A 13589-nucleotide genomic window follows, 5' to 3' on the forward strand; every position below is an offset into this window, starting at 1 on the left:
AGTGGGGTAGGCTGCTAGCTACTAACTATGAAAGCAACATAGTCTGACTTGAGAGTGGGGAAAGTGGAACAAGGGAGTAATTTTTATATTTTTCTTCATATTTAAAAACATTTTCTAAACAATCCAATATAATCTTTTCTATAATTTCCAATACAATCAACATGTATTACTTGTAAAATAATGGCATACATATATCGACACACTGAAGAAGGTATACTATTAGAAAACTTTTGCAGAAAATAATTCCACATTTTTTTTTTTTGAGATGGAGCTTTGCTCTGTCACCCAGGCTGGAGTGCAGTGGCAGCGATCTCTGCTAACTGCAACCTCTGCCTCCTGGGTTCAAGCAATTCTCCTGCCTCAGCCTCTTGAGTAGCTGGGACTACAGGCATGTGCCACCAACCACAGATAATTTTTTATTTTTAGTAGAGATGGGGTTTCACCATGTTGGCCAGGCTGGTCTCAAACTCCTGACCTCAGATGATTCCTTGGCTTCCCAAAGTGTTGGGATTACAGGCGTGAGCCACTGCACCTGGCCGAGAATTCCACATTTTAAGACTATGGTAAAAGAGTTTTATTCTCTTCAGTAAGATGAGGTTGAGAATAAAAAATTAGAGATTAAGCAAACGACACTTTTACATCACAGGGTAATAATAATAAACTTCAATAATCTAAAAAAAAATACTTATTGGGGATGAAAAATGTGGTTTACAAGTAAACTGCTACTTTCTAGACTTAACCCAAGAAGTTAATGGAGTAGGTGTGTTTCAGTAAGTAACAGGAAATGGTACAGAAACCACCAATGGTCATCATGATTGAGTCAATATAGCACATAATTTACAGCACAGATGAGGCTGGGTGCAGCAAGTTCATGCCTGCAATTCCAGCACTTTGGGAGGCTCAGGCGAGAGGATCACTTGAGCCCAGGAATTTGAGACCAGCCTGGGCAACACAGCAAGACCCCATCTCTACAAAATACATATTTAAAATTAGCTGGGTGTTGACCAGGTATGGTGGCTCAAGCCTATAATCTCAGCATTTGGGCAGCCAGGGGAGGCAGATCACTTGAGGTCCGGAGTTTGAGACCAGCCTGGTCAACAAGATAAAACCTTGTCTCTACTGAAAATACAAAAATTAGCCAGGCATTATGGTAGGTACCTGTAATCTCAGCTACTTGGGAGGCTGAGGCATGACAATTGCTTGAACCAGGGAGGTAGAGGTTGCAGTGAGCCAAGATTATGCCACTGTCTGGCCTGGGCAACAGAGTGAGACTCCAACTCATAGAACAAAATAAATAAATAAATAAATAAATAAATAAATAAATAAATAAATAAATAAAATAAAATTAGCTACGTGTGGTGGTGCATGCCTGTGGTCCCACCTAATCAAGTGGCAGTGGCAGGAGGATCGCTTGAGCCCAGGAGTTTATGGCTGCAGTGAGCTATGATCACGCTACTACACTCCAGCCTGGGCAACAGAGCAAGAGCTTGTCTCTTATTTTTTTTTCTGAGACAGGATCTCACTCTGTTGCCCAGGTTGGAAAGCAGTGGCATGATTTCAGCTCACTGCTGCCTCCATCTCCTAGGCTCAAGTGATCCTCCTACCTGTCTCCCAAGTAGCTAGAACTATATACAGGTGCATACCACCACATCCAGCTTTTTTTTTTTTTTTTAATGGAGTCTCACACTGTTGCCCAGGCTGGAGTGCAATGGCATGATCTCGGCTCACTGCAACCTCCTCCTCCCGGGTTCAAGTGATTCTCCTGCCCCAGCCTCCCAAGTAGCTGGGATTACAGGCACTTGATGCCACGCCCAGCTATTTTTTTGTATTTTTAGTAGAGACGGGGTTTCACTATGTTGGTCAGGCTGCTCTCAAACTCCTGACCTTGTGATCCGCCCACCTTGGCCTCCCAAAGTGCCGGGATTACAGGCGTGAGCCACCGCGCCGGCCTGATTTTCGTATTTTTAAAGTAGAGATAGGATTTTGCCATGTTGCCCAGGCTGGTCTCAAACTCCTGAGCCCAAGTGATCCACCTGCCTTGGCCTCCTGAAGTGCTGGGATTACAGGCGTGAACCACCATGCCACACCGAGACAAACAAAACAAAACAAAAACAGTATAGATGAAAGGCAGCCAGCGTGGGTTCAAATCCTATCATTGCTACTTATTAAATAAATGTAAGAATCTTAGGAACGTTACTTTACCTCTCTAACACTTTGATTTACAAATCTGCAAAACAGGATAATAACACCTATTTCTTTATAACATTGTTATAAGGATTAAATAGGTTAATATATGTGAAATACTTAGAGTAATGTCTGGCATGTAGTAGGCACTAAATAAGTGTTAGCAGCCAGGCGCAGTGGTAAGAAAAAGTGTAGCTACTATTATAATCCTGTGAAAATAAAATCAATAGACAGCCCATATTGCCCTTTTTTGGCCTAACAAAAAACAGATTTCTAAGAAGACAGTAAGAAATGAGTATTAATTTAAACATTGTACAAGATAGGATATCAAAAGCATAGGTATATAAACAGTTCATTTAAAAAAACTGATACTCAAATTGATACCCTGAAAATGTCAGATTTTTCAGAATGATTAAACTCACTAAACATCTGTAAACAATAATAAATTTATTTCATTTCTTTTAAAGATTTAATGATATACAAAATGTATATAATATCTTTAGTAATACACTTTTTTTCTCCCCACCCCAATCAATATTAAACACTATTTAAACAGCTTATCATCTCTTGCCTTGTCTGTATCTATGAGATACACTACTGAGTACAAATAAGCTTTATACTGCTCCCTTCCAAATAAAAATTAAAATTAGTACCAAGGAAACAAAAAGAAAAAAAAAGGAAAAAAAATTAAAGCATAAAACTTGGATGAAAAGCTTTTCTTGTTATTGTTGAATATTCAACAATATCTGGGGTTGTTAAATTACATTTTATTGGCATAAGGTTGCACTGCAATCTGCCAGTATCACATAATGATAATCCAACTGAATTAATTTCTTAAGTACCACAAACAGCATTCATGTTCAAATGTTCCAACACAATTTTAAATATATGCAAGAGTTCATGTTTACATTCTGATTTGATATAACAATCAATAAAATCTTTGGAGAAGTAAGTTCTGTGTTGTCACTATTGATATAAATAGAGAAAAAGTACTTTAACTTTCCTCACAAGGTAACTTCCCTTGATGAGTGAGTTAGATTTCTCCTTTTATAATTTAGGTTATATATCTGTTTACCATGGCTTTCTTCTACTTAACAGTGACTTGATAAAACAATGTTTAAAAAACCCAATTAACACTTTCACACAATTTGGGTTCTATTTAACAAAAAACTGGCTCTATCTTTAAATATGGAGCCTAACCCTGATTCATAAATACCGTCCCTCTTGAAAATGGTCTTTAGTTCAGGCTTCTTATACCTCTGTGAACCTAGAATTAGAACAAGTCATTTCACTTCCCGTGCCCAGTAAGCATCTAGCTGGGAACCAGTGACATCATCACTGAACGCACTAAATACACTGAGGAAAATTTTGACTGCCATTTAACCAAAAGGCTGAGTGATTTCTTCATTTCCCTACTTGAATGGCAACAAACCAGCTGCCAATAAAGTCTGCATGGACATCTACCTTTGGTTAATGGTATTGTACCACATAAGAGAGAGCATCACCCTCATCAGAACAAAGTCAAATGAGATACTCTGCTATATAAAGAGCCCTTTAAAAAGTTATAAATACTAATTATCATTACCTTTAAAATTTCTCAGCTGCCAGCTCTATCCTATAGGGAATTTCTGACTGATTAGTTTAATCAGGTCAAAAGAATATTGACCTTTTAACAGTGCTGGAGTCAGCAAATTCAACTTGCATACACCTTTCTATATCACCAAACAATTTCCTCCTGAGGGAAAAGTGACACAGTAACATTTCTATGAGGTGCAGGCAAAACCAATGATTCAGTAATATTAATATTATAACATCAGACGAACAGAATTAGTTGATTCTGATTCTTTGGTGGAATTTCCAGGCTGAAGATTCAAATCTGAAGGCTCATCCTGAGGAAATATAATTTTATCAGGCGTATAATCATTCCTCTTCAGATCTACATTGAACACCCAAAATAATTAAAAAAAAAAAAAAAAAGAGAGAGAGAAAAGAAAAAAGTTAGTATTTCTTAGAAATGGAGAATTAGGAACATTTTTTTTTCTTTTCTTTTTGAGATGGAGTTTTGCTCTTGTTGCCCAAGTTGGAGTACAATGGTGCGATCTCAGCTCACCGCAACCCCCACCTCCCAGGTTCAAGCGATTCTCCTACCTCAGCCTCCCGAATAGCTGGGATTACAGGCATGCACCACCATGCCCGGCTAATTTTTTGTATTTTTAGTAGAGACAGGGTTTCGCCATGTTGGTCAGGCTGGTCTCGAACTCCCGTCCTCAGGTGATCCACCTGCCTCGGCCTTCCAAAGTGCTGGGATTATAGGTGTGAGCCACTGTGCCCGGCTGAATTAGGAATATTTTCTAATCAATTTTTCTCCAAACATGTCAGACTTGTTTTCCATCAGGCTGTTATAAATTCAGTAGTCACCAAATTTATACACATAAAAATGAGGTCAGTCATTCATTCAACAAATAATTACATATTGACCATAAGTCAGAAACTCATGTAGGCGTGGGAATGTAGCAGTGAACAAACCAGACAAGATCCCTGACTTCAGTGAGTTTATGTTCTAGTGGGTGACAAAAAAATAAGCAAATAGAAAAATAACAGAATTATAAGCAGTAAAAAGTGCCTTGAAGGCAGGGTGCAGTGGCTCATGCCTATAATCCCAGCACTTTGAAAGGCCGAGGTGGGAGAATCATTTGAGGTCAGGAGTTCAAGAGCAGCCTGGCCAACATGGTGAAGTCTCTCATCTCTACAAAAAATACACAAATTAGCCAGGTGTGGTGGTGTGTCCTGTTGTCCCACCTACTCAGAAGGCTGAGGTGAGAGGACTGTTTGAGCCCCAGGAGGCAGAGATTGCAATGACCCAAGATCATGCCACTGCACTTCAGCCTGGGCGGCAGAGTGAGATCCTGTCTCAAAACAAAAATAAAGTAAGTGCTCTGAAGAAAATAGTGTAGTGATTTATAGTGAGGGACAGATAGAAAATGGTACAGGGTGATTCTTTCAAACAGGTCTGGGCAGGAAAGCCAGAGGAAGAGATTTGAGTAAATACCTGAATATTGAGAAGTGAACTATCAAAGCTCTAGGAGGAGTGTTCTAGGCAGAGGGAGGGTTAACTGCAAAGACTGTCAGAAGGAAATGGACTTAGCGTGCTTTGAGAATGGTAAGAAGACAGGGTGGCTTCTGCAAGGTGAATGAGAGGAAAACGAGTAGAAATTGAGCTCAAGCAGCAGTTAATGGTCCAAGATTGTCAGCTACAGCTTGTGGGCCAAATCTGGCCTGCTGCCTGTTTTTGTAAGTAGTTTTACTGGAATGCAGTTACACTCATTTGTTACAGTCTATGGTTATTTCCGCACCACGATGGTAGAACTAGGTAGCTGGGACAGACCACATGGCCCTACAAAGCCTAAAATATTTGCTACCTTGCCCTTTACAAAAGTTTACTGATCTTTATTTAAAAGATACAAGCTATGATGAGAAGTACAGATACAATACAAATCCACTGGAAGGTTTTAAGCAGTCTCAAGAGAGAAACATCATCAGATTTGTTTCAAGAACTATTCTGATGACTATGAAAAGTCTTGTGAGATAATGGGTGGCAGCCGTCCAGGAAACAAGGTGCTAGCCATGAAGACAGAGAAGAGCAGATGAATTCTAGGGAGATTTCAGAATTAGAACAGACAGAATTTGATGAATTGGCTATGAAGGGCAAGGGAAAAGAAGAATTGGATAGCTTTAGGTTTTGGGCTTGAGCAATTGGGTAACCATTAATGAGATGGGGAAACAGAGTTCTATGTAGGGTGGGAGATGTAAATCAAGAATTTTGGATTGGACACATTACTAAAGATGCTTTATAGCAAGTCTGCCCGATCCTCGGCCCACAGGCCACATGCAGCCCAACACAAATTCATAAACTTTCTTACAACGTGATGGCATTTTTTGCAATTTTTTTTAAAAGCTCATCAGCTATAGTAGTGATAGTGTATTTTATGTGTGGTCCAAGACAATTCTTCTTTTTTCTTAGATAAGGTCTTGTTGTTGCCCAGGCAGAAGTACAGTGGCATGATCTCGGCTCACTGAAACCTCCACCTCCCGGGTTCAAGTGATTCTTGTGCCTCAGCCTCACCAAGTAGCTGGGATTACAGGCCTGTGACACCACACATGGCCAATTTTTATATTTTTAGCAGAGACTGGGTTTTGCCATATTGGCAAAGCTGGTTTTGAACTCCTGGCCTCAAGTGATCTGCCCACTTCGGCCTCCCAAAGTGCTGAGGTTATAAACATGAGCCATGGTGCCTGCCCAACAATTTTTCTTCCAATTTGGCCCAGGGAAGCCAAACGGTTGGACCCCTCTGCTTCAGCCTGGGTGGCAGAGTGAGACCCTGTCTCAAAAAATAAAATAAAATAAAATAGTATCCAAGTAGAAATATAGGTAGCTGAACAGAAACGGGAGCTTGGGAAATAAGTCTCCAGATAAATTTGCTATGATCAGTATATAACCATATTTATAGGTATGGGATAGGAAGAAATCACTTAAGAAGTTAGGACATATATGAAAATAGTTGCAGAACTGGAAATAATGCAGTAATATCAACATTATAAACTAACCAAATCAAGCATAAACATATATAGTATGTTTCTTTTTATTGCCTCAAAAAAAAAGATACATGTGCAGAACATGCAGGTTTGTTACATAGGTATATGTGTGCCATGGTGTAAACCCTTATATTTTTATCTCCATATAAAACATAACTGATACTCAGAATATAAACTAATTTTTTATTTTTTTAAAAATAAAAATATTTGACCTCACTGAGTCATAAACTGTTAATTTTAATCTAAGAAACAGCCTATATTAAATAATCCAAACACATATTTGCAAATACATGAATTATTTTTGATAAATTTTAAATTCAAGACTATGTCAGTATGGCTTTAGGGAATACAAGCTAATCTGCAATTACTGTACAAAGAACAGTGGAAACACAATTATAGCTCATCTTAATTATGTTGTTAACTAGTAAGTGTATCAATGAGCAAGTCATCTCAACTTTAATTATATAATCCAGAAAATGAAGGATCTGGGCCAGATTGCTTTTTTTTTTTTGAGATGGAGTCTCACTCTTGTCTCGCAGTGGTGTGATCTCTGCTCACTGCAACCTCTGCCTCTAGGATTCCAGCAATTTGCCTGCCTCAGCCTCCCAAGTAGCTGGGATTACAGGCACCCACCACCACGCCCGGCTAATTTTTTTATTTTTAGTAGAGACAGGATTTCACTATGTTGGCCAGGCTGGTCTCGAATTCCTGACCTCAAGTGATCTGCCCTCCTCGGCCTCCCAAAGTGCTGGGATTACAGGGATGAGCCACCGTGCTGGCTTAAAAAATGGAAACTGTTTAGATTTAAAACAAAATCAAGAACCTAATTGTATGCTGTCTACAAGAAACCCACCTTAAACATAATTATATACAGATGTGTATGTGTATGTTTTGAAAAAAAGATTGGCTAAGGTATATGATGAAAACCTTAATCAAAAGATAGTTGGAGTGGTTAGAAAAAGCATACCTCAAAATAAGGAAAATTACCATGATATTATTAATACACAATGATAAAATAATCAATTCACCAAGAAGACATTAACAATAGTAAATGTGTATGCATCTAAGAACAACGCCTCAAAACACATGAAGGAAAAACTGATAGTACTGAAAAGCAAGACAGACAAATCCAATTATACTTGGAGACCTCCTTTCTAGTTAATCAATAGAACTAATACACAGAAACCAGCAAGGATATAAGAAATCTGAACACTAGCAACAAACTTTCCTTAATTAATATTTACAGAATACTCCATCCAACAATAGCAGAATATATATATTACTTTCCAAAGCACATGGAATGATCAGAGACCATAAACTTTTTTTTTTTTTTTTTTTTTTTTTGAGACAGAGTCTTGCTCTGTCGCCCAGGCTGGAGTGCAGTGGTGCGATCTTGGCTCATTGCAACCTCTGTCTCCCAGGTCCCAGTGATTCTCCTGCCTTCGCCTACTGAGTAGCTGGGATTACAGGCACCCACCACCACATCCAGCTAATTTTTGTATTTTTTAGTAGAGATGGGGTTTCACTGTGTTGGCCAGGTTGGTCTCGACCTCCTGACTTCAGGTGATCCACCCACCTCGGCCTCCCAAAGTGCTGGGATTACAGGTGTGAGCCACCAAACCCAGCTCCATAAACCTGTAAGGTTAAAAAAAATTTAATTGAAATAGTACAAAGTATGTTTCTTTTATAATAGAATTAAGTAAGATATCAATAAAAGACATTTGGAAAACTTAAAAGTAAGAACTAAACAAGACACTTCTAAACAATCCATACATTGAAGAGGAAATAACAACTGAAATTATAACTATTTTAAAGTAAATAAAAACGAAAATAAAATATACCCAAATTTGAGGGATGGAGCTAAAACAATGCTTAGAGGGAAAACTATAGCACTAAATCTCTTGTTAGAAATACAGATCTGAGGCCAGGTGTGGTGGCTCATGCCTGTAATCCCAGCACTTTGGGAGGCTGAGGCAGGCAGATCACGAGGTCAAGAGATCAAGACCATCCTGGCCAACATGGTGAAATCCTGACTCTACTAAAAATACAAAATTAGCTGGGTGTGGTGGCATGCACCTATAGTGCCAGCTACTCAAGAGGCTGAGGCAGGAGAATCGTTTGAACCTGGGAGGTGGAGGGTGCAGTGAGCAGAGATTACGCCACTGCACTCCAGCCTGGCGACACAGTGAGACTCCATCTCAAAAATAAATAAATAAATAAATAAAATAAAGATCTGAGAATCAATAATCTAAGTTTCTACTTTAATAAACTAGAAAAAGAACAAACTAAACCTAAAGCGAGTATAAACATGGAAATAATAAAAAGAATAAATCAAATAAATTTAAAACAGAAAAGCAATAGAGTAAAACAATAAAAACAAAAACTGATTCTTTGAAGGTATCAATAACACTGGTAAACCTCTAGCCAGGCTGATCAAGAAACAAACAGCACAGACACAAACTGCGATAGGGAAAAAGAGGATTTGCCACAGACCTAACGGGTATTAAAAAGATAGTAAGGTAACAGCATAAATAACTTTATGCCACCAAATTTGACAATTAAAAAGAAACAGACCAATTCCTTAAAAGACACAGACTACCAAAACTCACTCAAGAAGAATTTGATAATCAAAAGTCCTATCCGCATTAAAGAAATTAAATGCTTAGTTTTAAGACCATGTGACAAAGAAAATTTCAGGCCAAGATGGTTTGACTGGACAATCCTATCAAACATTTATGGTAGGGACAATATCAATTCTATACAATCTATTCCCGAAAATAGAACCTTTAAAATAAGTATTATCCTAATACTAAAAGAAAACAAACATAGTGCCCCATAAAACAAACCTACCACAGACCAATATTCTTCATGAACACAGATGCAAAATCCTCAACATATTATTAAAAACTGAATCTAACAATAAATAAAAAAGATATTTATCACAACAAAATGTGGTTTGTCCTAGGAATGCAAGACTGGCTCAACATTAAAAAAATAAATTGATGTAATACACTATATTAACCTATTAAAGGAGAAAAACCACATGATCATACCAAAAGATGCAGGAAAAAACCATCTGACGAAATTCAATATCCATTCAAGACAAACATTCTCAAGAAACAAGGAGTAGAAGGAAATTTCTTTGGCCTTATAAAGTGCATCTACAAAATCCTTATGGTTAACATCATCTTAATGGTGAAAAGACAGAATGCTTTCCCTTAACATCAGAAACAAAGCAAATATGTTGACTCTCACTACACGCATTCTATACCGTGCTGGAAATCCTTGCCGGTGCAAAAAGGAAAAAAAAAAAAGATACTACAGGTTGAAAAGAAACTGTCTTTACTGTCTACACAAAAAAATCCCGAGAAGTCTATTACGAAAAGTTCCTAAAAAAGGGAGTTAAGCAAGGTTGCAGAGACATAAGCTCAAAAAAAAAAAAAAGGTATTTCTGTATACTAGCAATAAATAAAAAACAAATTTAAAAAAATAGTACCATTTACATACCTAATAATGCTTATTATATGGCTGGGACTAAATATCTCACAAAACCAACTCGTTAAGTCCTCAAAAAATCCTTGGTGATGGAGGTATTCTCTGGAGCCATGCATACTGGCTCTCAAGTCTAAGCTCCTAACTACTACATTACTGGTCATACAAAGTGGGACTTTCAAAAATACACAAGGGCTGGGCATAGTGGCTCATGCCTGTAATCCTACACTTTGTGAGGCCGAGGCAGGTGGATCGCTTAAGCCCAGGAATTTGAGACCCGCCTGGGTGACATGGCAAAACCCCATCTCTACAAAAAAAAAAAAAGAAAAATTAGCCAGGTGTTGTGGCACATGCCTGTAGTCCCAGCTACGTGGGAGGCTGAGGTGGGAGGATAACTTGAGCCTGGGAGGTGGAAGTTGCAGTGAGCTGAGATCGCACCACTGAACTCGAGCCTGAGCAACAGAGTGAGACCCTGTCTCAAAAACAAACAAACAGCTCAAGGGTGAGCCCCAGGCATGTGTAATTTTTTTAAAAATTTAATTTTTAAAAGAGACAGGGTCTCACTATGTTGCCCAGGCTGAAGAAGGTACTACAGCTTTGAACTCCTGAGCTCAAGCGATCCTCTGGTATCAGCCTCCTGAGTAGCTGGGACTACAGGCATGTGTCACTGCTCCTGGCAGGGTAATTTTTTTTGAAGTTCCACAGGGGACTATGATGCACATCAAAGAGAGAGAACCACGGGTTTGTGCTTTAACTTATGATTAAATAATAACTTGTAATTCACCACATACAAAGATGATGTTAATATCATGAGACAATATATTTACAGTTCCTGTTTCTGCTTGATCAAACAGCCTTTTCTCAATTCTTCCGCAAGGCTAACTTGAAAGTCTATTCATTCTCCAAGTAAAGGCAAATATGTTAGTTTCCCAGGATCATTCCCTGACCTGGGTTTGAGTTAAGGGACCTGCTTACATGTTCTATAGCACTCTGTTCTGTTTTTTTGTCTCTCTTAGCATTTATCGGTCCTGTAACTCCCTGCTAGTCTTGTCAATATTCAACATTAGGCTAAACTCCATGAGGGCAGGGACATACCTGTCTGGTTCGATATTCTACTTTCAACACCTAGCACAATTCCTGGCATTCTGCAGACACATAATACATTAAATGAATGAACTTTGTATAAAGAAAGAAAGAAAACACAGATTCATTTATAACCAACAATATGTATTTGCAAAGGCGCTGCTGAAGCTGGAACAATTAAGAGACCATTACATTAAACCTTTGTACCTCTGGCCTTATGAGGTACTGTAGAAACCAAGTTTCGTTAACAATTTATATGCTATATAACTGATTAAGAAATTTTTTACCTGGAAGTTTAAGTTTTCTACAGCAAGAATTACAGTGATGTTTTGCTCTGAAGTTTTTAATTGCATCTTCTCCTAGATTTGCTGGGCCAAAAACCATATCACAGGATCTGCAGAATTGGTAATTAAAACAAAAACAACAACAACAAAAAAAGGGACAGTTTACGCAGGTACAAATGTAAAATGTGAAATTATGCCTTAATGAAATAGTTAAAACTTATTACCTCTTTTCTTCTGCTTTTATCACAGATGGGTCAGTCAAATTTTCACCAACACCTTTGTATATGTATATAAAAAAGACAAATAATTTACATTATATAATTGACATAAACACTGACATCTGCATAATAAAAATCATCTTAAGAGATGTTATAGTATCGCCAATCATTATGTTAAACTATTCAAAGGAGTGTAGTTCTTCTCTTTTGATATTTCATAACTTGATTTATGACCCTGGCATTCTACCAGGGAGAGGCATAGCTCCTTGTAATGTGAATAAGAGTTAAACATCAGAGTTGGTAGGTAGGCATATAAGTTCCTTATCCTACAGTGCCAAGTATGCAAATACCTCCTGGTAAAAGGTCTGGTCAATCTGTCCTTGTTTCATCTTAGTTAGCAAAAAACAATTTGGTACATAAAGGAATAATCCATAGGACTTTAAGTGTTTGGGATTGGCCAGGCGCAGTGGCTCCGCCTGTAATCACAGCACTGTGGGCGGCCGAGGTGGGTGGATCACCTGAGGTCAGAAGTTTGAGACCAGCCTGACCAACATGGTGAAACCTCATCTCTACTAAAAATACAAAAAAAAAGTTAGCCGGGCGTAGTGGGGAGCGCCTGTAGTTCCAGTTCCTTTGGGGAGGCTGAAATGGGAGAATTGCTTGAACCCAGGAGGCGGAGGTTGCAGTGAGCCGAAACTGTACTACTGCACTTCAGCCTGGGCAACGGAGTGAGATTCGTCTCAAAAAAAAAGTGTTTGGGATTTAAGGGAAAAAAACACACACATTAATACATATCACATTTTCTTGCAAAACATTCATGTAACATAAAGAGTAAGATTGTGAAAATCTTTCTTCACCTCCAACCCTCTCCAGAAGTATTATGATTAAATCCTTCCAGTCTCTTATATATTCATGTGTGTATATATAAACACATACACACACACACACTAACACCTACTGATATTTTGAATAATCAGAAATATTTAACCCATTAGAACAAAATTTAATAAAATGGTTTAATTTCACAAAAGGAAAAACCAGAATTAAAACATGATACTATTTTCCATCCAATAGAATGGCAAACATTAAGAATATTCAATACTGGAAAGACTGTAGAGAAGCGGGAACTTCCATAGAATGCTGAGTATGATTTCTGATAAGCTTTTGGGAAAATAATCCGGCAGTTGTTATTAAAATTAAAATTGGGCTGGGCGCGGTGGCTCACACCTGTAATCCCAGCACTTTGGGATGCCGAGGTGGGCGGATCACAAGGTCAGGAGATCGAGACCGTCTTGGCGAACATGGTGAAACCCCGTCTCTACTAAAAAATACAAAAAACTAGCTGGGCGTGGTGGCGGGCGCCTGTCGTCCCAGCTACACGGGAGGCTGAGGCAGGAGAATGGCGTAAACCCGGGAGGTGGAGAATTTCACCTTAGCAATATTTTAACAAATTTACCTTGTAAATCAAGTACCAGTAACTCTCCTCTTGTATATTCATAAGTCCAGTGGCTAAAGGCTAACATGATCTCTTCCAGAGTATTAGTTGGAATAATCTCATCTCCATTATTATTGTTGTATTTTCTAAACTCTCCAGTCATACATTCTTCCACAGCAAACCATTGTCCTGCTGAATGGCAATACAGCAGGAAAACTTCAAGGAACCTTATAAAAAATAGTTACAAATATTACTAGCAGTTTTGTTAATAAAATTCTAAATGATCTACAAAATGGATAA

General features: G+C 38.3%; 1 protein-coding gene across 2 annotated transcripts in view; it reads right to left on the minus strand.

Moving 5' to 3' along the window:
• Positions 1-2611: 2611 nt before the first annotated feature.
• The window catches only part of TRPM7 (transient receptor potential cation channel subfamily M member 7), a 120822-nt gene continuing 109844 nt past the window's right edge, over positions 2612-13589 (minus strand). The window contains exons 36-39 of one of the 2 annotated variants that reach the window (XM_025390406.1): positions 13311-13516; positions 11861-11912; positions 11640-11746; positions 2612-4120 (exon numbers count right to left, since the gene is read on the minus strand). In XM_025390406.1, the coding sequence (XP_025246191.1) occupies positions 3990-4120; positions 11640-11746; positions 11861-11912; positions 13311-13516 (496 nt within the window). In that variant the 3' untranslated portion in view covers positions 2612-3989. The remainder of the gene's footprint in view (positions 4121-11639; positions 11747-11860; positions 11913-13310; positions 13517-13589) is intronic. The other variant, XM_025390407.1, reaches the window with a different exon arrangement.

The sequence above is a fragment of the Theropithecus gelada genome, chromosome 7a (genome assembly GCF_003255815.1).
Source record: "Theropithecus gelada isolate Dixy chromosome 7a, Tgel_1.0, whole genome shotgun sequence".
NCBI classification, from domain to species: Eukaryota; Metazoa; Chordata; class Mammalia; order Primates; family Cercopithecidae; genus Theropithecus; species Theropithecus gelada.